Below are 26,858 nucleotides of genomic sequence, written 5' to 3'. Positions count from 1 at the left end.
TCATTTAACTTCCTTTTCAGTAGACAGTGTCTACCACTCGCATAAGTTTGACAACTTGTAAAGTGTACACACTATATATGCTGGAAACATCGGTTAACCGAAAGCGTTCCAATCGGCAAATACAAATTTGTAGAAGTTTTGCTAGCGCTATTTGCGAGATTTAGCGGCAAAAAACGAGTCTCAGCTCGGAAGCAAAAAAAAAAAAAAAAAAAAAAAAAGGACTCCTTTTACTAAACTGTAGGCTACTCTAATGATCATTTTGAACTTGTCAAACTAGGCTAGTCAGTTCTCTGTGTTATTTGTAAGACGTGTGATATAAAATATATATTGTATGTACAGTTTTGTGTTTAATATCAGTGTTTCTTTGTTTCATACTGCTCCTATGATATCGGTACAATGTTTTCGTAAATGATCGGTTATCCGAAAAAGCAATTATCCGAACACCCCCATCCTCAATTGTTTCGGATGATCGATGTTCTACCGTAAACGATAACAGGTAGGCTACCTAGTATCTAGGAGTGTAGCATAAAAATAGCATCACTCTGTATGTATAGTGTTACATAAGTTAGTCTTATTCATTTCAAGTGACAGAATAATAGATTCATAGCACGAAATATGGTCTTACCTTTGTCTCGGAGGTTGCGGAACATCTGCGAGGAACCCTGGTTGAGGGCGGGTGTGGCATCCCGTATCATGTCCAGGTCTTTGTTAGAGAGCTGCCTGCGCTTAAGTCGAGCTGGAATCAAGCAGACGACATCATTGAGCGGAACAAGACGGCAACTTTCCGATTCATGCATTTCCGTGTTTTCTTGACTGTTAAGACAGATACTGGTGCTTGTCGTAGGGACACTTGCATCTTATACGCCGAATATTCGAGCTATTTCACACTTCAGAACTGTAAAGTATTCTATTAAAAGTGTGCCTTAAAGACAAAAATATGACACTCGAGAGTCAGTACATGAATAAAACGACGATTCAATGTTTTAAAGAAAAAAAAACTTATTTCTGGATATAGAATTTGACTAGGAAACTTCGTTAGTTTTATAATTTAAACTTTTATCAGATGTAATGGTAGGCTGAGATTAAAAATGAAATTAAGCTATTGAATGGATACGATTAAATATTTTAAAGGAAAATTATAGCTACTTTTGACGTAATACGTCTAAATTCGACCTACAGGGGAGAAAAATTGTAACATTTTGACATGAAATGTTTATTCTGACATCACTCGTGGCTTTCCATGCGGTCGGTCTCTATTTAATGTGCCTTGACAGTCTCTAATCACTGGATAGGGTATATTTATCCTGCATATGGTAGTATTTAGTTTTTAAATTCATCTTTACCAAGAATAAAAGACGTTTCATACAATTCAAGGGAGTTCATAAATCTCCTGTCACGTTTATTAAATTATTGTTACTCATGTTATATTAAATTCATAGAACAAATAAAATAATTTAACCACATCTTACAATAAATCTCAACTGTAAATTATTATGTAGATAGATAATCAATATTATACACTCAAAGACATTGTGCTGATAATATAGTCAAAATCCTTATCACAATGAACTCCACAAGTTATATATCTCATTTTCAAAACAATACGCTATAGCTGATATATTTTTAATTACTTTAAGTGCGGGAATGACATTCAAGTAATTCTCCTCAACACATTCATTTGAACTATGGTTTCAACTCAACTAAGAGTCAGTTATCTTGAAATCACTACCTTTCATAGAAATTCAATTAAGACGATTTAAACGTAAATGAACGGAAAAATAGTCTGAGAATTAAAGTGCGCCACTAGAAAAAGAGACTGGGGATTTATGAAATTCCTTGGACTTCATGAAACTTCATTATTTTAGGTGTGTAATTTTTAGGTTAGCTAAGGACGGATTCAAGGATTAAGTAAGTACTACCACAGGCAGGATGAGTACACTCTATCAGTAATTAGATAATGGAGCGAGACGGACCGTGTAGAATTAAGCAATGATGAAATGAAAAAGTCCACACCTGTGGAGTAACGGTCAGCGCGTCTGGCCGCGAAACCAGGTGGCCCGGGTTCGAATCCCGGTCGGGGCAAGTTACCTGGTTGAGGTTTTTTCCGGGGTTTTCCCTCAACCCTATATGAGCAAATGCTGGGTAACTTTCGGTGCTGAGCCCCGGATTCATTTCACCGGCATTATCACCTTCATCTCATTCAGACGCTAAATAACCTTAGATGTTGATACAGCGTCGTAAAATAACCCAATAAAATAAAAATAAAAAAGAAATGAAAAAATGGGAAAAGAAAGGAGAAATAATTTAAGGTACGCAATCGCGCGTCCCTGCAAAGGACGAGGAAGAATCTATGTGAGCTCAAGCCTGTTGGCCACTTGTCTCACTCAGTTTTTCACCGTTACGTCGAAGGAAAGAGACAATTTGAAAGGAAAAAGCCGAAAATGGACATAACATAATATATACCATATGAGAGAATGGACTCTGTGGAATGAATAATTGAATCAATGAATGAAAAAGGAAATATTATAGACTAAAAGGTGCATGAGTTCGCATCCTTGGAAGGGCTACTGTGTGTGGTTCATGTTAACATTTATGTGAGCCTCTAATCTAAAGGCTATTCGTCTCACTTAGTTCACAATGTCATATTCAAGGCATTTATGTAAATTTTACAGATAGAAGAGCCGAGATAACTGTACACTGATACCGCCGCATCCCAAAATTGTCCATGCCCAGTCGCCGAGGGAGGAAAGAAGCACCGACATAGCCAAGGCTCCTTTGCTAGCTGGAGATTTAAGAAGCATCGCCAATGTCAAGGCTCCATTGCCAGCCAAAGATTTGTGAACGACAGAATTTGGAAATCCGAAATTTATACTGGTGGGTGATAGGTACGTTACTCATTTCGTTTAGAGTTCATCCCGTCATTTGTCTTGACGTCTTAGGGAAACTACAACCATGTGGAAAACCTGGAGGTACACTGCATACAGAATAGATCGAGACGGACCGCGTGGAAAAACACGAAGCACGAAGTTGATCTTATATTTATATTTCCATGATACCACGAGTGACGTCAGAGCAAAGCTTTCATGTCAAAACGTTACAATTGTCCTGTCCTTGTATGTCGAATACAGAAGTTTTACGTCAAAAAATAGTTCTGGAAATATTCTTCTGTCACGCTTGAACTGGAGCACTTTTTTCAGTAGTCATTAGTAATGGAAGTTTTAAAATGAAAGTTTATTGCTTTAAGTGTATTCTTGTTAAACTTCGTGTTACATCATACAAAGGAGTTGTAATATGTAATCAGTCAATTGAAAAGCGGAGACTGTTATGAGTACTTCATAATACGTGTTATTAGACTACCCACTCCAAATTCCTCAGTTAAAATTATGCTACTTCCATGAGGTTCAGTTCTAATGTGTATTATGAGCATAGAGACATATAAGTTATGCGAGCAAGCACGCAAGTACGAGACTCGTATCATACGTTAGGAATTCATAAAACATCCAGAATCATTTCATATAATTTTATTAATCATACATTTGTTCATATATCAAGCAAATTTAGCACAAAACAGTGTTATTGCTTTCCTAAAACATTGGCTTTCAGGACTTACGAGGTTTTGCACTTTTACCAGCGATAAAATTATAGGGTAAATTGCACATGTATTTCTAATTTCTCAAGCAATTTTCCTTCTGAGAGGGACATATTAAAGTCATGGACATATGAACAACACTATCCAAGAAAATACTCACTGCAATACAGGGTTGTTTCCGATCTCTGTTAACGAATTTGAATGACATCATGTGCGTCAGAAGTCACACGACAGCTGAACTGTGGCGCGAGGTGACAGACCACAGCAGAAATTGCCAAGAAAATCGAGCATTTTTGGGAAGGATACATTACGACCCTTTCCGATGCCAAGAACAGTTAAGTGAAAATAAAAAAAAACCTGCAATAAACGGGATTTCGTTATTTCCAAGAAAGGCATCTTCTGTGTACTGTACTTAATGATTGGTGAAGCTCCAATGAAATCAATTTGTATCATCTTGTGGGGTGCGGCGACTTGTAACGGGGGATGGATTTGCTTGCTTTTTCCATTCTGGAATTAATCCCATCCGAGCTTTGCCAGTCTTATTAGGTATACACAAGATGCCTTTCTTGGAAATAACGAAACAACGTTTTTTGCAGGCTCCTATGATTTTCACGTAACTGGACTTGGCATCGGAAAGGGTTGTTATGTACCCCTCCCAAAAGGCTCGATTTTCTTGGGCATTGCTACTGTGATACACCGTGCACTCTGATTATGAAACCACTCACTACTGGTCTGTCACCTCTCGCCGCAATTCAGCTATCGGTGTGATTTCGAACGCACATGACGTCATTCAAATTCGTTATCAGTGATCGGAAACAACCATGTTCACTCGTTATGAGAGAAACGTCTCACCTTCCATTAAGTCTCCACGAAATCACTATCTACAATCGACTCATTTTTGTTCCTTTTCCAGGAGTTTAAAAAACTCTTTAAAGCAGAACTCCATTCCACATCCCGCAGGAAATCACTCACAGTATATGATGCACGTTTGTTGATCTCGAAGATATAGTCTTGGTCCCTTAATGAAACCCATCGGATGATTGTCCGAGTGTCTCAGATCCGGACTCTTTAGATAGTGGATGGAGCAGAAGTTGCTATCCATATCCATTCTCAGCTCCTGTAGAGCAGACAAGTGCTATATGATGACATGAGTTGTTTTCCTTCTCTGGATGTTTGTTTTTGCGATAACTCTAGTATTTACGTGAATATGTTAAAAATACCAACGTTGTGCAATGCGTGATGAATGGTCAAGAAAATAAATCTTTCTACGACGCGACAACGCATATCGAAGGAAACAGGGAAGCATGTATCGATCAGGGCAATGATTCAATGAGAAAGTGGAGAATGATAAGACATTTCTCTCACAAGCAATAGATACTAGAGATGAACAAAAATAACTGCCGCTCTCGCTCGCTGTGTTCGTTGCATTTGTCTTTCGAGTCTCGTCTCGTCTCGTCTCGTCTCGTCTCGTCTCGTCTCGTCTCGTCATTCTTGTGCGCTTCGAGTATCGCTCATCATTCTCGAAATAGCATTTGGTCGGCGTGGAAAGATTTTGTAACTTTGAATAACATTCATCATTGAAATAAATAACATTATAAATGTTTAAACGAGACAAAAAGACAAAACAGAACAATATCAAAATGTTCTGGTTCTATTATATGATATTATCTATGATTATATACAGAAAAAAAAAAAAAAAACAATTCTTAAATAAATTTGCATTTCTAAGAAACATGAAACCTAACGTTAATATCTTTTTACTTGAGATTGGACACTTGATTTCAAACATATGAAAAGAAAATTCTTAGCCTTTTTAATAAGGGCCTAGTAATTAAATAAAAACTGGGGAACGGATTATTATACACTGAAAAGTAGAGAGATGTTTCAAATAGGCTACTTGATTGTTTATACATATATAACAGTTGCCAAAGTAGATAAAAGTTCAGTTAGTTATAAACAACTGTGGCGATTCAAGGTTGCTTGATGTTCGGGACTTCGGGAGTGATCAATCTCGACATCTCGAAACACTCACAAGCAGTCTTTACGTCAACAACGCGACGTATAGAACATTGTCGTGCGGGTTTTCGGCTTTGCGGGCGCTGTTAGTCTTGCTTTCTCGATCGTTGTTCATCTCTAGCAGATACCTATGGAACTCATATCGTGGTATTAATATGCTCATGATTGCTATGGCACCCGTATTATTTAAAATATAAAATTAACTCAATATCACAATTTATCATCGAGATTCTTTTGTGCTGATCTGGTTCCAGATCAAGTAATTTGTCAGACATGAAGTCCCTTATAGGATGGCACGAAATGAGGCAGACAGAATTACACTTTAAAATTTAAGTTATCGGAGTCGGGTTCTGACAGATTCAGATTCCTGAGCGGTATGGCTGTTCTACAACCTTACCGCTAAGCGGCACTTCACTGGCCGCAGCTGTGTAATAAGTTGACTGACTTCCTCTTACGCAATTTACCCTATAATTACATAGCTGGGAAAACTGCAAAACCTCATAAGTCCTGAGACTCAAACGTTTTAGGAATGCAATAAAACTGCTCTGTGTTAAATTTCTTCATATATGAACAAAAGTATAATTTATAATATAATGTAAAATGATTTTGGGATATTTTATGAACAGTACTGAAGGAGAAACTAGAGGACGAAGTGAAGGAAATCTTAAAAAAACTCGAAGTGGAAGTTAGCTACGAACATATGCACTATATAGGCGAAGACTGGAAGAAGAGAGGTCTGGCATTGGTACGCCTGAATAAACTAGAAGACAAAATGAAAATCATGAGGAATAAACGCAAACTGGGAGACGAAGAATGCTACATAGAGGACGATATGTCAAAGAAAGAGAGGGAAATCCAAGCCGCAATACGAATTAAGGCAAGAGAAGAAAGGGAGGCAGGTAGAGAAGTCAAGATAGGCTTCCAGAAGATCATGCTGAATGGGAATTGGGAGTATTGGGAAACCAGCCCTCCAAAAAACGTTACGCGGAGTCCACAGGCGATCCCGAGCCAAAACACCGGAAACCAAGAATAGAAAATGCATGGAAAGAAGATCAATTCGCATTAGCCATAGCAACATACAACGTACGATCTCTCAGAACAGAAGAACAGCAACAGGAACTGGAAACAGCATTACAGGAATGCCAGGTGGATGTGCTAGGCTTAAGCGAGGTAAGACGAATGGGAGAAGAAATTATCGAAAAACTAAATGGTGACATATTTTTCTATATTGGTGAGACGAAAGGTCATAGAGGAGTTGGATTCATCATCAATAAGAAACTAAAATCCAATATTAGAGAAATAGTAGGTGTCTCTGAAAGAGTAACAGTGCTGTCTCTAGAGTTAAGGAAAAGAAAAATTACTATAATTCAAGCATATGCTCCAACAGACTCAGGCACAGAAGAAGAAGTAGAAAACTTTTACACCGACCTAGATGATACTCTCAACAATTTTAGAGGAGACGTAAACTTTGTCATAGGAGATTTTAACAGCAAGGTGGGAACGAAACAACACGAGTTAGAAGACCCAATCGGTCCATACGGCTATGGAATTAGAAATTTGAGAGGGAGTAGATTAATCAGCTTCGCCGCAGGACAGAGATTGAAAATAATGAACACGTTCTTTAAAAAGACGAAAGATAGTAAATGGACATGGAGATCTCCAGACGGAAAAACAAGAAACGAAATAGATTTTATTCTCACCGTCAAGGGAAGTTACGTAAAAGACGTACGAGTTAATAACAATCTCAAATTCGATTCAGATCACAGAATGGTCAGAGGAATAATTAACATCAGGAAGAGGGGCAGAAATCATATCTGGGACCGAAACATACAAGCTGAGAACATAAACTATCCAGTATACAAATCAGAACTACAGAGGAAAGTGCTAGAATGGAGAGATAACGAACATACTGAAATCCAAGAAATCTACTCAAAGTTGGAGAATTGCATAAAGAGATCGGGAGAGGCCTCAACGCCCAAGAACAAAATCGGCAAGAAAAGAAGCAGACTAAGCGAAAATACAATAAAACTCATAGATCAAAGAGAGAAATTAAAACAAGAAAGAGACATCTCCGACATAAAGAAGATCGAGTATGCAGAATTTAATAAAGTGACGAAGAAGGAAATAAGAAAAGACTTGCAAACTTTTAAAAACAGACTGGTGGAGGAAATCATGCAGTCTTCCAAATCCGTAAGAAGAGCCAAGAGGGAGCTGAGTGAAGGGAAACACTGGATGCTTAGTTTAAAAAGTCAAAATGGAGAGAAAATCACACAAAGAGATAAGATTGTTGAATCGGTAACTTCCTTCTATAGACAACTGTACACGAGTACAAGAATTGTTACAGCGGACTCAACAGAAAAGTTCATACAGGCGCTTCCCGATGATGAAGAAGTACCTTCGATCCTCGCCAGCGAAGTGAGAATATCTATAACAGAGTTAAAGTCAGGCAAAAGCCCAGGAGAGGATGGCATCCTTAATGAACTGTTGAAACTCGGCGCCGACGAACTCATACCACCAATGACAGAGATATTTAACAAGATTCTGCAAAGTGAAGTTATACCTGAAGAATGGACTAAGAATACAATAATTCTTTTACATAAGAAAGGCAAAAGAGACAATATAGATAACTACAGGCCCATCAGTATATATAAAGTGTTTTCGAAAATAATATTGCGCAGGATCACAAGAACGCTGGAAGAAAATCAACCTCTGGAGCAAGCTGGATTTCGTTCCGGATTTTCAACGGCGGACCACATTCAGACATTGACGCAGATCATGGAAAAAGTCGAGGAACACAATTTGAAATTGTATATAGCCTTTGTGGATTATGCAAAAGCTTTCGATTCGATAGAACATATTAGTATTTTGAAAGCACTTAAGAATCAGGGTGTTCCAATCAAATATATTAGACTGCTTGGCGTGCTGTACCAAAGAAACACAACAAAAGTGAAACTGGATACAGAAGGAACACCATTCAACATACAGTGAGGGGTGAGACAAGGAGATTCCTTGTCACCGAAGATCTTTAATTGTGTATTGGAGGAGGTCTTTCGCAAGTTACCTTGGGGTCGCAAGCACGGCATATCTATCGACGGAAGAAAACTGAGCAATCTACGCTTCGCTGATGATGTGGTTCTGTTTGCCAGATCCAGGAAACGATTGGAAGAGATGCTGAACGAATTGTGCGAAGAAAGCATGGCAGTAGAGCTAAAAATCAACACCAGCAAAACCAAAGTACTGACAAATGACGCAGAAGGGCAGATGATCGTCAACAATGCGAACATCGAATTTGTCACGCAATACATTTACCTTGGCCAGACTATATCATTTCAGAACAGCATGGACAAAGAAATTGATAGACGAATAGCATCGGCATGGAGAAAGTTTTGGAGTCTGTCCTTCATCCTAATGGACAAGAGCCAGAAATTGCAGAACAAGAGGCAGATCTTCAACAGCTGCATTGCACCTGTACTTCTATATGGGGCGCAATCCTGGTCACTCACCAAGAAACAGGCATTAAAATTAGGAAGATGCCAAAGAAGAATGGAAAGGAAAATTCTCGGAATAAGCCTGAAAGACAGAATCAGAAACGAAGTACGGCGACGAAGCGGCGTAGAGGACGTGGTCACACTCGCTAAAAGGATGAAATGGCGCTGGGGAGGACACGTGGTACGAATGCATCCTACCAGATGGGCACACACGGCGACACTGTGGGATCCAAGAATTGGCTGGAGAAACCGTGCACGACCGAGGACCAGATGGGGGGACGAGTTCCAGTTGCAGCTAGGAGGACTGTGGACCAGAATAGGACGCCAAAGAACACGGTGGAAGGTCGCAGTCAACCAACTTTGAGTGGGAGCAACAACCAGTGCTATCGAAATGTGGACAAAGAACTATGAATGTAAATAGACCATCAGGTCGGCTCTTCTGATGGTCAAGACTTGAGCCACCCCTGCCCAAGCAGGAGGCCTTGCCCCACTGGGAATTTACGCTTTATTATTATTATTATTATTATTATTATTATTATTATTATACTCTTGTTCATATGTCAAGCAAATTTAACACAGAACAGTTTTATTGCATTTCTGAACATTTTCGTTCTCAGTACTAATGGAGGTTTTACACTTCTGCTAGCGATATGCTGGCTAAGATCAAGACCTGAGACTGTAATAAGATAACATACGACAAACACAAGACAACTGGACTTATTCGTCCCTATGAAAGGAAATTAATTTTCCTGCTGATCTGATTGTTAGTAAGAGAGAGAATTACTTTTGTGCTGGCCATGTTATTTAAATGGATTTTTCTCGATTTAGTATAAAAGAGTGAGTGTTCACTTATTACCGGTACTTGTTTGTACTCACAAACTCCGTCCGATAAGAGAATAAGAAGGTTTATTGAGAATTTTTCAGTTGCGAACGTTATCTGTCATCTTATTGTTAGAAAATTAGGATAAATTGAAATTGTACAAGTCAAAGCCCGTAAAAGGAGGCGAAATGCTTTTACCCAGGAAGCCTCAAACCGATAAAACACTTGTCTCCGTGTATAACATTTTAAACTAAAGCTACATACGTATTTTATTTCTATCCTCAACAGTGATATAATAATAATTAATGACAATAACGAGTGACTGTCCAAGATATTCTTTTGCAACAATTGGGTATTAGTAGCATGACAAAAATCGGTAGCCAGCTGCGGAAGTGAAAGTGCCGCGTAGTTATAAGGTTATCGTTAACAATCTGGCACACTGCGTGTGTGTGTGTTCTACAAAAGAATGACAATGGGGCAAGCGCGAAATTATTTTAGCAAGGAACGAATTATTAGGATAAAACTTACTCAACAGCTAATTTTCGATCACAAATCTCAAGGGATCTATGATATATTGAACCCCAGTCCTTCTGGTGATTGCTCATCAGCTGAAAACTATGTTAGGCTTCATAGAATACAAAGGATACAATGCATGTTTTATATATGACCGATTTTACTGAAACACGAATTTGAGTGTACATACTCATGCTCCGTTTTTCATTTGACTGTGCAGAGATTTTTGTCTGTGCATAGAAGAGTCACCCTTATCTAACAATAAGAGTACAGACAGCTACGGTACGAGTAAGCCGCTTACAGCAGGAAAAGGTGCACATAGTGCCACAAAAATTATAACAACACTGACGAAATAAATCAGATGAAGCGAATGATATGACCAGCTGCTGGATTTTCCCCAAGAACTGCGCCGCTCAACTACCAACAACAAGAAATGGATTCCCGTTAACATGTTAGTCACGAATATGTTATCAGAATGTAAGTGAATTTATCACTAATTTTTTTCGACAGTTTACAGTCGAAAAACATCCGAGAATCAACAGCATATGATCTAATAAAATGCTACAAAGAAATTGAGAATTTTTTTTAGTAAGAATAAATAATCCGTAGAATAGATTGACTCTGGATTAAGAATAATAAGTATATAAACTGATAAATGGGCCTGCTGATAAGAATAATGTAATATCCTATTTCGAAATTTTATAATTAAATTTATAAGAAATAACAAATATATAAGCACTAAATAAAATTTATTCCATGTATAAGTGGCCTACTGGAAGAACATACAGACTGCAATTAAACTTTTTCGTCTTTGTAACTTCTGCGATACGCGCTTTAGAGGCACAAGATGCAATAAGGAACGACATGTATGCATGCAGATTTATGTAAAATAATTTTATTTAAAATAGTAAACGAAATAAGACAAATAAAACAGGTAATTAATTTATACAGGCATATTACTGTTATTTCGAACTATAATTAAAAAAAGAACGCTGCATCCTTCCGATAACACCGGTGACGCACAGTTCTTGAGAATATTTCAGCAATATAAGAATTATGAGGGGTTTACCAGAGAATCTTCAGGGTGAAAGCTACCCCTCGATTACTGACGTCAGCAAAGCAGTGAATTTTCTACATGGCATGTGATTTTGAATTAAGTTCACTTCGACATACTAACATATTAAACTAAAATGCTTAGCAACGATTGATAGAATTGCATGTTTAGCAACTAACAAAAGCTGCGAATAAATGTAATGTAGAAAGCTTGTAGCTATAGCAGGAATACATAGCCTATCAACAAATTTTTGTGCGAGCGCACCTAAATAGTGCGAGAAAATAAACTGCTACTCTACCTATATACACAAAAATGATTAAAATGGTTCGCATATTCATACTTTGTTACTAGATTATACAGTGTGTCCACAAAGTCTTGCAATTACTTGTCGCAAAACTCTCAAAGATTTTAACTCGCTTTAGTAAACCCGGTAATTAGAGCACACTTGATAACACGGAAAGCGTCCAATTGATATCAAGCTCTTTCCACGTTCTGAAATGCAGAACAACATCAATAGTCATGAGTAGACCTCGGATAACCAGCAAAATTTTATGTAAAAATCCCTAAGTGTATGCAACACGAGAAACTCTCGAGCGATGATATTGCCTAAAACTAAGTGCATTAAAGAACGCATGTTTCATCCTAAGCTAAATGAGCCTAAAAATCCTAGATCAGTAATGACTGCATTCGAGACACAAGTTTTCAGATTGTAAATAGTATCCCAACAACAACGCCGGATTTAATACTGAGAATAAATGCAATATAAACTGATAACAGAGCAGATAGCAGTGCCGCCAACCCAACAACAACAAGACGTTGTTGGGGCATTACGTCATTGTCTTGTTGTTGGTTTGGCGGCGGTGTTATCTATTGTTTTCTTGCACTTATTCACATTATTAAATCCGGTGTTCTTGTTGGGACACTCTTTATAAATCAATAACTGGTGATTATTAAACGATGTTTTGACATAACTCCTACAAGAAGTTCAGTGGTGTTACGTCCGGTGAAGTAGAAGGTCAAAATAGTGGAGTTTCAGTCAATCATTCTTCTTGGAAGATTTTTGTTCAGATACTTTCGAATTGATAGACCTCAAAGAGGAAGAAGGCGTCTCGTCGCAAAGTAATGTGTAGTTGCACGGGCTCAATCTGATGTACTGCATACCGTTCCAACGTGTCCAAATAAGAGTTCATAAGAAGTGGTACTTCTAGGAATATGAATCGGTGAAGATTAACCAATCTCTTGGCTTCCTCTTTTCCCGGACATAACTCTACCAGAATACTTAGGGGAGAGTTGCATAATTTGTACCGTTGCCTAAATTGTACCACCGTCTTGAAAATTAGTTCCTTGATAAGTGTTGTCATCTACGTCAAACATTGTGAACTATATCTACAAATATGCCATTTTATGAGAGACGAAACCTGTGGGTTGTGTTGTGCAGACGTGAAGTGAAAAAACTTGTTTTAGATAGTTTCAATATAGTTTTTGCGCTACCTGGCTAAAACAATTACTTCCGAAAGGTAAGTGGAAGTCCACAATGCTATATATTATTTAAAACTACATGTATATATTGCAATTGTCATTAAGTTACAGACTTCTGTTAGAAACCGTTAAGCAGCAAGAATTTAACAAAGAAAACATGTCGAGGTTGCGTATTTTGTACCGGCTTCAGTTTCCTATAATGTACCGGTACAATATAGGGAACTTTCATTATATATGCCTGAAATTATAGTGACTTATGAAGAAAAAACATACCTAATTTAAATCAGCAATTATAATTTATTAACTTCTAATCATTTCAATAAGAATATAATACTGTCATTTTTATTTTTAGGAAATAAAACACATTCAATTCTGAATTTAAAATAGTCATGTCAGACGTTCATTACAAATAATAAAAATTACTGTGAAAAAAATTAGCATAAACACAATAAATTGTGCATTTAGAATTTAATCGAATAATTTCCACATTTCATGTTCTGGCGTTTTTAAGTTTCTTCCTTTGGAACAAATTATAATTGCATTTTACATTAATTCCAGAATGGTAAAAATCTTGCTGTTGCTGCATATAGAATGGCGATCATGGAATAAATGAATGTGCCCGAATGTACAATGTGCCTAAGCCTACAATACTAAAACATGCGAAAAACAAAAACGTAATTGCTAATGGAGATATGAAATCGTTTGGAAGAACCACAGTATTTTCGGCAGAAATTGAAAATGAACTTGAAAATCACATTCTAAAGTTTGAATAAATGATATTTGGATTAACTCCAACAGATGTTAGGAAACTTGCTTTTGATATAGCTCAGAGAAATGGACTGCCACTTATTTCAATCGTGAAAAGGATCAAGCATTGAAGAAATGGTATTATGCACAGCCTATCTGAAGGGGCATCCCAAATTGTGTAGGCAGACAGAGGCAACATCCATGGCTCGAGCGAAAGGGTTCAACAAGGAACGTGTCTATGAATTCTTCGATCTGCTGGAAAACATTAGTGAAAGATACAAATTGGAATCCACGAGAATTTTCAATGTGGGCGAAAGTTGCTTCTCCACAGTACAGAAGAAGACACAGAAAATCGTAGCGAGGAAAGGTAAGGAAGAAGTGTGTGTGATATCGAGCGGAGAAAAAGGAGTGAATACAACGATGTGCCAGTGCATCTGGTCAATATGTTCCTCCCATGATTATGATCTGTCTGATGGTGCTCCACCGGTCATTATTATTACTGTTTCAGAAACTGGCTACATCAACTCTGAATTGTTCGTCAAATGGATGCAACAATTCATTTCCTCTGTCCATCCTACCAAAGAAAGGCCAGTATTGCTGTTGCTTGATGGACACACCATCAAGAACAGCACACAGCAAGAACTTTGATGCCCTGATGTATGTGGTACAATTTAGGAACCCAATGGTACAATTTAGGAAACCAGTTGCCTAATTTGTACTCATTGCAGACATTTAGAAAACTGAACATCATGACTTTATGTTAACTTGAAGTAAACTTTTCTTTTTAGGAAAATCCTACCAACATATCAGGAATTAAGATGTCGCTATTGAAATGATTCAACATTTGTCAGTTAAAATTAGAAAAAATAAAATGTGTAAAATGGTACAAATAAGGCAACTCTCCCCTACTTTATATGGAGATACAGGGAATTTCTATGCAGACCGGTCCCACTCCAGCTTCTACCTAAAAAAAATCTGTTGGCGGGCGACGAGTGCTCATATACCGGGATACGGTCATGTTCGTACACACTTCTTTACGCAGATCCGTCCCACTCCACCCTCCATCGCTTAGCTTCCTCGGTATGGGCAGTCGGCACTACTGTCATACAAGCCAACGGAACATGACTACCTGGAACCGGTCTGCATAGGGACGCTCTGTATATAAAAACCAATGTATATAAATTGCCAGTTACTAATATTAATGATCTGAAAACCGTTACATTGGATGTAACGACCATTTTTGATAACGATACGCTACTCAGAATAAGGAAAAAGCTTATATCCACTGAAATTTCCCTATGCTGTCTAGGATTACAAGGCAAAGATATCTTCTATATACCTACGCCATGAAGGAGCTTAGGAGGCATGGAGACAGAGCTCTATGTTTTCTTGATCTCGGCACAGCAATGAAGCGGTGTGGTCGGCTATACGCTCCGACCTCTTTTACTGTCGGGAAATATCCAGTACTCAATTTGACAGGTGGTAGATTGGATCTCGGGGCCGTTCTCGGAATTTTGGCAACCACCCGAGATTGAACCCAGGATCTTCTAACCCGTAACCAATTGTTCTAGGAACTGAGCTATTCGGCCACCCTCATGCTACCTAGAGTGCTCATATTGAGTTGTACTACGATAATTTGAAACATTTTAGAAATTTACTAAAAGCTTCTGCAAGATATACTAGCTAAATCCGTTTAAGAACCACGTCATTCTGAATTTCCAGAGAAATTTTATGGACACACTGTGAAAGGAGATTTAAATTTTAAATTGAAATAATTAACTGCGATGTGGTTGCGAAACCCAGAGACTTTACTCGAGTCATCACACGAAAAACCGAATCTATTTTGAAATAAAAAAAGACAAATTTAATTGCTTCTCCCATATTTTTAGCAAAATCGTCCACCGCACCAATGGTCTTTTACAGTCACGCTTCGAACCAAATTTTTTGAAATAGTGTATTCCGAAAAGTAAGATAAAAATATAAATATGTGAAGACAGTCTTATTGAAGACATTATATATCATCACACAATTCCAGAAAAACAAAATTTCTCGTTACGTTGCTCAGAACGTACAATACTTACGAAATATAAATGAGACTACGAATGTTACAAGTTTTGGTACACGTTTTAATACAAATTAAATATAAAAGTGGAAGTGGACATGAACGAATTTCTTCATTCAATGAACTAAATTCTAACCACACCAATTTCGTGGCCATGGTGACGTCAGTCGCTCAGAGGTGACATTGAGACGTATTCGTAGTTTGAGATATACAGAACTGCGGGTTCCAGTCCCACTCATGCTATGAAATGTGCTATGATTGAGACCTCTTTGTAACATTGAGTAAATCGGCACCACTAGAAAGCATCGGTGTTCCATTATATGGTGGTCGAGGCACGCAGAATGCAAGGCGAAACTAAAGCTGAAAAGACAAAGTAATGTAACCAGTGAAAAAACATAAACAAATACAAATAAATGTGCCTACGTAAACTAATGAAACTATAAATGACTTCGGTGTCTAAATAAGTATTATTCCTTCACAGAATTGTTCTTTCCTCTACTTCGTCTTCGCAGTAACTATGGGAATTAAAGATCTACATAGAATGTCACGGGTGATTTGGAATTTGTCTACACAAGTTCAAAATTCGATGGTGTTCGAATAAAGGAAGTGAAGTCATTTCTTGTGCAAATGGAGTTTTGTTCCGTAAGTGATTACACAAATTAAATTCTACAACTGGGTATGCAAAAACAAAATAATACTAGCATCTGCTGTGTTTTATTTGTGTAGAGAATTATTTGCGCTAAAGCTTCGAAGTTTAATTTTCATTTTTCTCAAAACGCATTTTATGACTTTTTTCCCTTTACCCAAACATAATCGAATTACGAGTTGTATTTGCTAGTCCTATGACTGTTTCACGAAAACGAACTAATATAACCAATAAAACCCATAAAGTAAGACACAATTTCAAATACATTAAATGACCACCTCACAAAAACGGTCACTGCAGCTATGATCTTACGGCTATCAACATTACTCGTTAAATATCAATTAAAAGTGGAGCTGAAGATTATAATAAATAACCGAATATATTACAGAGTCTTTCATAAGTAACGAGTCTACCGAAAAATAAACTATTTTGAATATTTTTGAAATGATGTTCATCCTCACCCTTCCCGGTGCCGTACATTCGATTTGGAAACAAACACCCCTTCCCCCCGCTGCCAGAGGAAGCTACTTATCTATGTGTAATGTGCATTTGATGCCAATTTAAAATGACCTGGAGTATGGCCTTCTATACGCCAAGGATCATGGCACACGGCCATGCCTATACATATTGTTGTGATAGACTGGAATGATATAATACCACGCAGCTGCTTAACGTTATTGTAGAAGAAAAAAACTACTATCTGGTTTGAACTTGAAAAGAGTGTCGCTCAAATTAAGCGTTTATTCCGTAGACTAAGTGTTTCCAGGCAGGTGGATCGGTCCCACAGGCCCAATCCGTTGGCCTCCACGATCACCTGATTTGACTCCCCTGGACTTATTTTTCTGGGGATTCATCAATGATCGTGTCTATATGCGACTAAGCCACGCATCATTCCTGAATCAGTGGAACGAATTGAACACATGATACAAATGGTTAAGCCTGACATGCTCACAACAGTACATGAAGATTTGATACGTCGCTTACATTTGTGCATTCAGCAGAACGGAAGACATTTTGAAAATTGTACACCATAATTTGTCAACAACTTAAGCTGTTTTTACATTTATGTGTTTTAATAACGCTTTAAAACCCTAACCATTCTTTCCTTTAATAGGCCTAGTTCTGGCGGCGAGGGGAGAGGGTGTTTGTTTCAAAATCAACTGTACGACACCGGGAAGGAATCCTTCTCCTGAGGATGAACATCATTTATAAAGATTATCCAAAATAGTTAATTTTTCGATAGATTTGTTACTTATGAAAGACCCTACGATTTTATGGTATATAACGCATTCTATAGGTAACAACTGGAACTACAGAACTATCCAACCACAAAATATTTTAAACTGGACATGTCAGTGTAAGGTAATGTTAAACATTTGGTACACTAGTTACAAAGTAAGAATCTTCAGGCATTAAAACTCGTTTTTCTCGATAACGATGTTTTGTGACAGTCTCTGTATTCTCCGACAAACTTCATACGAATTGATTTTTTTTAAAGGGCGTAAGTCATCATTTTTGACATTTTTATTTTTATCATAGTTTCGAAAGTACATTGATAAACCCATCGTTTTTGTTCGAATGGGCTCCAATAGCATTGTTCATTGCCTTATTAGAGGCAAGTTAAAATCACAATTTGTTTTAATTGGGCAGTAGTCAATGACACTTGGCAGTGGTGACTGAGTGCGAACAGCCGAAAACAGAAGAAATATTAGAAAAAAAGACTGCTGTTTCTGAAGAAAAAAGGACCAAACAAAGAAATAAGATAATAAATTTTGCAATGTATATCCTATTCCACTTTGAGTATGCACATGACAGAGTTAGAAACATCAAAGTATTTAGTACCTAATATCAATGAATTAGTAAGCCACACATTCTTCATGGCACTTCTACGAGAATCTGTTCCTCCACCAACAAGCCCAGTCTACCCAGCAGGAAAAGTGCCAATAAAACAGAAAGAAGTGCAAGACTTGGAGAGAATGAAGCAGTAAGCCCTACATTCCAAGTGAGCATACGGCATTTTAAGAAGAACTTTTCAGTGGCTTACAGACAATAATGGAACATAAGATGAGTGGAAAACAGTACATCCCAAGTGAAAAGACTGATTTCTCTTCATCACTCATGATATTTTCCTATTTCTTTAAATTTATAATTATTATACATTCTGTTTGTTGAATGTGTCTGATGTAGTAATTCAATAATAACACGAAAATATCTAAAAAAAAAAGTCTATATCTTATTTGAGTTTACTTGTTATAAAACTGATTTTTAAGGGTGGCTTTTTTCCTATTTTAAATCTCAATAAAACCTTAAGTATCCGCATAAGGCGTATAATTATTACTTTAAATATCAAGAAATGTAACCTAGTCTATCAGCCCGCATGACCGGAATTATACATTTCGAGATAGTTTTCCTCTAATATAGTTTCTTCAAATTTCTCAAAAATTTACTTTTTCTGACTTGAGCCCCTTAAAAAAAGCCGATTCATATACTTTCTATTTATTTCGGCATTCTAAGAATTAGCTTGTCGAATTAATTTATTTCGCCGTTTGTTTCTGGGCTAAATTTTTCAGATGCCATATTGTTCGAATCTATTGCTTGTTTTCACTGCACACATATTTGTTCGATAGGGAACTCCTCACTTCATGCTAGTTTCAGCTATGTGTCTTGACTGTTGCATACAGATACGAAACTACAATCCTACAAAATAAAGTCGGGATCAGTCTACTTTCAAAAAATAAATAAAATAAAAATATTCTTAACCTTCCAAAAGTACAATAAAGTATTACGTAATAGAGAGCGCAAATTTTAAGTTATGCAACACCTTGCAAGTAGAGGCTGGTTCACAATAAACCGGGAACGAAAACGACAACGAGAACGGAAATAATGTTAAAATAAATGTATCTAAAGTGGGCATTCACAATAGTTAATTGTGAATGCTCACATTTAAATATATTTATTTTAACAATATTTCCGTTCTCGTAGTCGTTTCCGTTCCCGGTTTATTGTGAACCAGCCTTAAGTCGTATGGCGGTGGAGACATTATCTCTGTCCGGGAAATATGCGGCATTACTTGTCGGTATAAAAACACATCTCGATCGTACTTCAGGCAGAAACCGACAAATTGTTAAGTGGTGTCAGATTAAAGTTGTTTTGAGTCATTTCTTGTGTAAAACAAACTATACTTCATAACAATAAGCAACTGAGTGTAGTTATGCTCAAAGTACGATACACTTAAGGACAGCGATTATTTATATACCCTACATCAGTTGCTAAAAGGAGGCGCAGAGCACAAGAATGTCACTGGACATTTTTTATATCGCCATTCCTAACAGTCCTATGACATACAGGATTATAGATAACCAAAAAGCTGCAGCTGTGCAAGACAATGAAAAGTAAACAGTAACATCATGTGCTAATGGGACATTTAGACAAAAATTAAAACTATTCTACCAGTCTCGTGTTTTTTTCATTTGTGAGACTATGGTGTGGAGTGCATTAGAAGTGGAGAATGACACAAGTCCACGCATATGTAGGCCACCGGTATGGGCCCATTTTGCTACCTCAAAATTTCGATGTGGGCAAGAAATAGTCGATAAATATTTCCAGGGTTAGAGTTCTTCTACATGACGTAAACCTAAGACAAGGGTTTCACTATCCCAGATAAGTCATGCTAAAAAATTTTACTACCATTCAAAATGCACCGCCCTCGCCCGGGTTTGAACCTCCAAACCTCGGATGAAACGGCTAGCACTGTTACCGCTAGATTACTTGCTTAAATATTTAATGCGAAAAATATAAGGTGTAAATACAGAGAAGTTTTTTCCTACCCGCGGGGAATTTGCTCTCCTGTCTTGCGGGTGAAAACGTTGTGATTCCCGCCGCACGGAAGCATTATTAGGCGGACAAGTTTGACGTGTGGGCGAACAACACGTGTTATTCACACATTAATTGTCATAACATAGAAGCAATGTGAGGCAGTCTGGCGGGCAGACAGCTTTTTGGACGTGTTACGGTTATACTGTACGCTCGTTCTTCACCCTACATCTTCGCTAGATACAGTACAGTCAGTTGAGTTCAGATGGTTCGTAACAGATATGTTAGAACAGATAATTTTTATATAGCCTAGGTATATAATTTTTTGAAAGCGGAGTCTTAATAAGAAACCTTAGCAGCGCCGCAGAGTTCTCACTGAACAAAGTTTAGACAACATTGATGCTAGGCTCGAAAATCTCCGAGGCATTGGGCACGAGAGGTTGTGTATCTAAATCATCAGCAAGATTGGCAACAAAGTTACTTAAATTCAAGCCATATAAGATAACGAAAGTGCACGAATTACAATAAGGCGATCCTGAAGCAGAGTGAACTTTTGTAAATGGATGTTAAGGAGTATTTTTATCGATATGAATAATATGTACAAAACAACAGTTTGCCAGTCACACTACCTCATATTGCTTCCGTATGGTGAGAATTAGTGTTCGCCTATTACTGCTTCCGTGTGGCGAGAATCACAGGATTATCGTCCGTTAGTAAGGACAGTGAATTTCCTTACGGTAGGGAAAAAACAGCTCTTCTAATTCCGACATTCTAGACTCTAGAGAAACTTTCACAAAGCGAGGAGAGAAATCTCTCTCACAAGCCGTCTACGAAATCCTGAGGGTAAATTCAAACTTTCAAAAGAAATGCCAGTTATCAGTTATATCTAAACATAAACTGACATTTTCAGCAGCTACTATAAAATGGGTTAATATACTGTCTTAATAAAATACAGATATACCCACTTTCAATCTAGAGTTATATCGCCATCTTTCGAGGGCAGAATGATAGTCGTTGCCGGTATGCGACCTGCTTGCAAGCTGTTACGTAGCTTACAAATTATACTGTAATATTAGCGTAAAGGAAGCGAGTACACACGTATGCTAGTGACAGTGATTGATTGTAGTTCCATTGTACCTCGTCTCTAGCTTCATAAGTTAACTAACAAAGGCCAAGTACCTCGATTTGAAAGAAAATGCATATTTAAGCTAATTTTTGTTCGGTAATAATTGCAGTGATAGTTATTCGTCTCCCATTTTCCTGGTGTACGAAAAATGACTTGAAATAGGATAATTCCGATACTTCATATACTGTACAACTTTTGAACTTATAAGTCCACATGAATCGAGGAACGTGGCAGAGTGTTCATCTTCTTCTAGCGTTTTGTTATGTGCCATAGTATTGTCTTTACATTTGATTACAGAAGCAAAAGTCGACAGTTGCTTCTTAGTTGTTACTAGAGAGTAGTTATCAATCTTCAACTCCCTCTTTCGCTGTTTTGCCGCATGTACATGCAATTTTTTTGTTTCAAGATGCTAACAACATTTACAGAATTAATGCAATTCATGTATGTATGTATTTATTTACACTGCAAGTGAACAAGCACCCGGTGGCAGTGGTACAAACAATATAAACAATACACAATAAAATTGAAAACAATACACAATAAAATTTAAAGAATACACAGTAAAATTCATTATTAAAAGGCTCTGTTTTGAGATGAGAAACAGAAAAATTAACATTTATGAAATATGAGAACAATAAGGAAAAACAACCTGATACATACCCTATCGATTCAACAGACAACACTTCACTGCACAACAGAACAAATTTTAAAGAAAAGAAGAAACGGCCGACCTTTGCTTTTGTGATGAAAGATACAATACTAGGGCACATTACAAATCGTTGGAACTATTCTTACGGACTGATAAGCTGAAGAGTAGCGTATGAAGCATAGGAATCATCCATATTTCAAGTCGTTATTTATATACACAGGGTGGCCGAAAAGACACTATCCATTAAAATGAAAAAACAGATCGAATGGTAAAATGATACTTTATTAAACCTAATTAATTGACTTATTGATTGATAATATAGCAATGCATTCTAGTGTTTACATTAGTAACATTAACTAATTGTCAGATGAAAATCAAAGGCGGGTAATTTGAAATCCATGGGGAGACTGAAAATACAATGTAAGTTCAATAATGGGTAGTGACTTTTGAATCATCCTGTATATTTTGTAAAGAACGGAAAATATAAAAGAATAACTTCAGACGGATCCCTCGTAACTACATGCCTACCCATAGGTTCAGTCGAATGCTGGCTGTCACATTAGTCAGACTGCCCACTCTCGGGCTTTTTCAGATCCTCGGGCTTTTTTTAACTATCCAAAGGCCTATTACAAATTCTTTACAAATAAGAAGAGCAAGATAGTGCCACAGAATTGGTACACTGTAGGCCTACTCCTTAACATCAACACCGAGTGTAAAATCTCTTTTCTGAGATTTCTATTAAAAATATCAGATAAAAGAGTTGTTTTTCCTGTTAATAGCCCCACCGATACCCTAAATAATTGTCAATTAATCGAAAAAGTTAATTAGCCCTGCTAGTCATTCAATACCTTAACGAGATCGTCTATTTTATCTTTTATTCAATTCTTCATGTCAAATAATCTCTCATGCGTGCTTTCCTAACGGCAAAAATAGAATCAGCACTCTGTTTCTCAGGAGCTTTACTAGTGCCATCATTAGCCATGCTGCCTGTAGTTTGATTACCTGATATCCCTACAAGTCTAATAACCATCCAAAGGTAACAAAGAAACGCGTAAATAAATTTAAAACATAAGACGTAATCAGCGACACGTTGTCTCTACAAGATACAAAACATACAGGCAACACGCCTCACAGTCTCGTCGGAGAAGTTGCGTCACTGCACGGCGAATCGCTACTTGCATTCTGCGTGTCTCATGTAAGCACAGGGGTCGTGCACTCGGAAAGCGACAACTCTATCCCTTGCCCTCGCAGAGAAAACGCTTCAACCGGGACACAGTGCTTAATTCCAGATAATGTCGGGGCTAATGGGCTGGGCACTACACATTGAATACGAGTCGGTCTTACCTCACAGATCCACCGGAGTCCTGACTTCATATCTCGAACAAGTCTTGCATTTCCCGACAGCAGTAGACAACACTTCACAGCACCAGAACAGCCTTCCTGCCGTAAAGCAGCAAGTGGAACGCAATCTGATGGCTTCATGAATAGAATTAAGCACTGTGGACGCATGCTTGTCATGGTCGTAGTGAATTTTAAAATTAGTTACTGTTACTGTTAACGATACACTTCATGTAATACGCCAGTGTATATTGTAACACAACCTTAACTTGAAAGACATTTTGTAATTTTTTGTATATGATGTTTTAATTAAAGTTCCGTATTTTTTCCACGCAAGAATTCATCAGTTCGAAGTATCCCCGACATCGCTGCTAAAATTCCACAACTTCTTCACAATTCACAGTAATTCCTATTGTCGCTGCAGAAAACAACAGGAAACTATTACATCGTAGCACATTCCCAAGAGAACAACTTCATGCGATTCCTAAGAAATGATCTATACAAGTAAACACATTGAATTCCTCCAGGTGACACCAACGACCGAATCATTAAGTCTGACAATCGTTAATCAATCTGATCACTTGTGTCGGAATAATAAAAAAAGTAGATTAATTAATTTAACTCTAAATATCGTTCGTAACATAAATACAATGTTCAAGTGATCCAAAAATATTTATAACATATTGAACTTTTAATCTTGTGTTATTACTGTACACGAAACTTCATGATCGATAAATAAATGAATGAATGAATAAATGAATAAATAAATAAATGAATACATAAATAAATAAATAAATAAATAAATAAATAAATAAATAAATAAATAAATAAATAAATAAATAAATCAATCAATCAATCAACCAATCAGCCGATCAATCAACAAGCCAATAAATCACTCGACCAATTCAATCAATTGGTCGATCAATCCCACCAATCAATCAATCAATCAATCAATCAATTGACCAATCCAGTTACAAAAGCCTCGTCTTGTCGCTTCAAACCTTGTTTCTATTTCCTCTGCTCATCTTTTAATTCTTCATAGTTGCACTTCATTCTACTGAGAATGTCTTTGAAATATTTTCTTTGCCATTATAAACGGTTAGCGAAATCGGATTTCGCTACATAATTATCATAACTCCCCAAATTCATCACGACGCTGAGTGGACACGGGTCCCATACACTGGCCGAAACTTCATGAGAATATTTCTTCCTCCATGAAGACTCGAACACGAGTCCAGGCATGATACTTCAGATAACGACACTACGATTTTAAAACCTACAAGTAATGTTACCAATATTTCTACTCTCAATTCCTGTCTTATTTGTCACAGACCTCTGCAGTTTCACAAACCGTTGTTTTCCAGAGCTCTCTGTAGTCTCAATCGAAACATTGCTCCGCAGAGACATAAAGCTCCAAAGTAGAGAACTGGGTGAGACTGGGAGCAGTTAACCGATGATTTTTCCCGGGTGAAGATTTTTTTTTTTTTTTGTATACTGGTAAATTTATGGGAGGGACCTCTGGCTTTTCGCCTTATGGGATTCATGCTAAGATTTTTCACCCCTTAAGAATTCATTGCCTTCGGACGGTTTGAACCAGCAAATTTCGAGTCCAATGATAAATATGGTAACCACTAGGCTACCGAACACAATTATTATAATCATCAAGTCATTGTATCATACTGGCACTATTTTGGAAGACCGAGAACTTAATTTATTCTTCAGATTCGGATATTAGTACTGCCATGGCAACTTTTTCTTCCGTGAAGCAGATTACTTGGGAAGTGATACACTTCTTACATCGCTCTATCCACTTCTGAAACACATGCTGTACAACATTTTACGCTAGCTTCAATGGCATAATACAGTAGGTGGTTTTCACCTATTTATCACTTCGAAACCTATAATTTCGAAACTCTTTATCATAGTACTAATGCCAATATGCTAAAATACCCCAATTTGCGAGATCTGGGTTGTGTGGTGGATATCGACAAGCATTCCGCATATTTCTGAAAGCGATCTCACTACCATTTCAGCTCTATGTGGCCTTGCGCTATCTTGACAGAAACTATTTTTCTCGGTGAAAAGCTGATCACTTTATTTATTTATTTTTTTTTTCAAATTATTTGAAAGGAGAAAAACACATGTTTTCTACTAACATTTTGTCTCTGGGGATCCCGCAGTAGACAATAATCTCTTTGACGCCCAACAAGAGAATCAATGATATTTTGGCACAACGGTTTTTTGTGAAACTTTCTTCGATAGAGGAGAATCCTCGCGTTTACATATTTAAGATTGCTGCCTGGGTTTCAAAATCTCAACAAATTTGAAAATGCTATTGAGAATTTGTGAATCAATCATTGATTGTGCGGCATGATGAGATTTCGATTGTTTTCTTTCCCTATTTTCGATTAAATGTGTCACTAATCTTTTACGAACAAGCCTTTTCACTCCAAGATATTTGTGGTTACAGTATGAGCTCTCTCTCCTGACAATTCAACAGCGACAATTTTCTAATCTTCATGAATAACTTTTGCGCTTTCTGCACATTTCTAGCTATACCTGCTAAGCAACGCCTTCCCATACGAGGTTTAGCTTTAACAATACATTTTGCATCGTTATACAGGATTGTTTCCGATCTCTGATAACGAATTTGAATGACATCATGTGCGTCAGGAGTCACAAGACAGCTGAACTGTGGCGCGAGGTAACAAACAAACAGTGAGTGATCTCATAGTCAGAGTGCACTGCGACTCAGAGCAGAAATTCCCAAGAAAATCGAGCTTTTTCGGACGACCCTTTCCAATTAAGTGAAAATAAAAGAAGCCTGTAATAAAAGAGATTTCGTTATTTTCAGGAAAGGCATCTTCTGTGTCCTTAATAAGATTGGTAAAGCTCGAATGGAATTAATTTGTATCATCTCATGGGGTGTGGCGATTTGTGGCGGGGGGGGGGGTTGGATTTGGTTGCTTTTTTCACTCTGGAATTAATCCCATCCGAGCTTTGACAGTCTTATTAGGTACACACAAGATGTCTTTCTTGGAAATAACGAAACCAGGTTTTTTTTTACAGGCTCCTATGATTTTCATGTAACTGTACTTGGCATCGGAAAGGGTTGTTATGTACCACTCCCAAAAAGGCTCTATTTTCTTGGGGATTGCTACTGTGATACACCGTGCACTCTGATTATGAAATCACTCACTACTGGTCTGTCACCTCTCGCCGCAATTCAGCTATCGGTGTGATTTCGAACGCACATGACGTCATTCAAATTCGTTATCAGAGATCGGAAACAACGCTGTAGTGTTTCGCCATAAGGAAACTTCAAATATTTTCAGTGAATTTTGACCGTACGCCTGATTAAGATGAAGAGTTTGTGAACTGCACTTCCTAAACAAAACGCAACATTTAATTGTTCAAAGCTTGCGAAATATCTAATTATTTCTCCACTCCAAAATGGCTATACTAAAATATTGATAGCTTGATTCTAGGAGTCGATAAACAATTACTGCAGCTTTAGC

The 26,858-nt window shown here is 37.4% G+C and overlaps 1 protein-coding gene across 5 annotated transcripts in view; it reads right to left on the bottom strand.

Moving 5' to 3' along the window:
- The window catches only part of LOC138696396 (calcium uptake protein 3, mitochondrial-like), a 1,041,982-nt gene that overhangs the window by 96,674 nt on the left and 918,450 nt on the right, over positions 1-26,858 (bottom strand). For all 5 annotated transcript variants that reach the window (XM_069821301.1, XM_069821303.1, XM_069821305.1 and 2 more), the window contains one exon: positions 626-736. In XM_069821301.1, coding sequence (XP_069677402.1) covers positions 626-736 — 111 coding nt within the window. The remainder of the gene's footprint in view (positions 1-625; positions 737-26,858) is intronic.

The sequence above is a fragment of the Periplaneta americana genome, chromosome 3, assembly GCF_040183065.1.
Source record: "Periplaneta americana isolate PAMFEO1 chromosome 3, P.americana_PAMFEO1_priV1, whole genome shotgun sequence".
NCBI classification, from domain to species: Eukaryota; Metazoa; Arthropoda; class Insecta; order Blattodea; family Blattidae; genus Periplaneta; species Periplaneta americana.
This window is presented reverse-complemented; position numbering and strand designations above follow the sequence as displayed.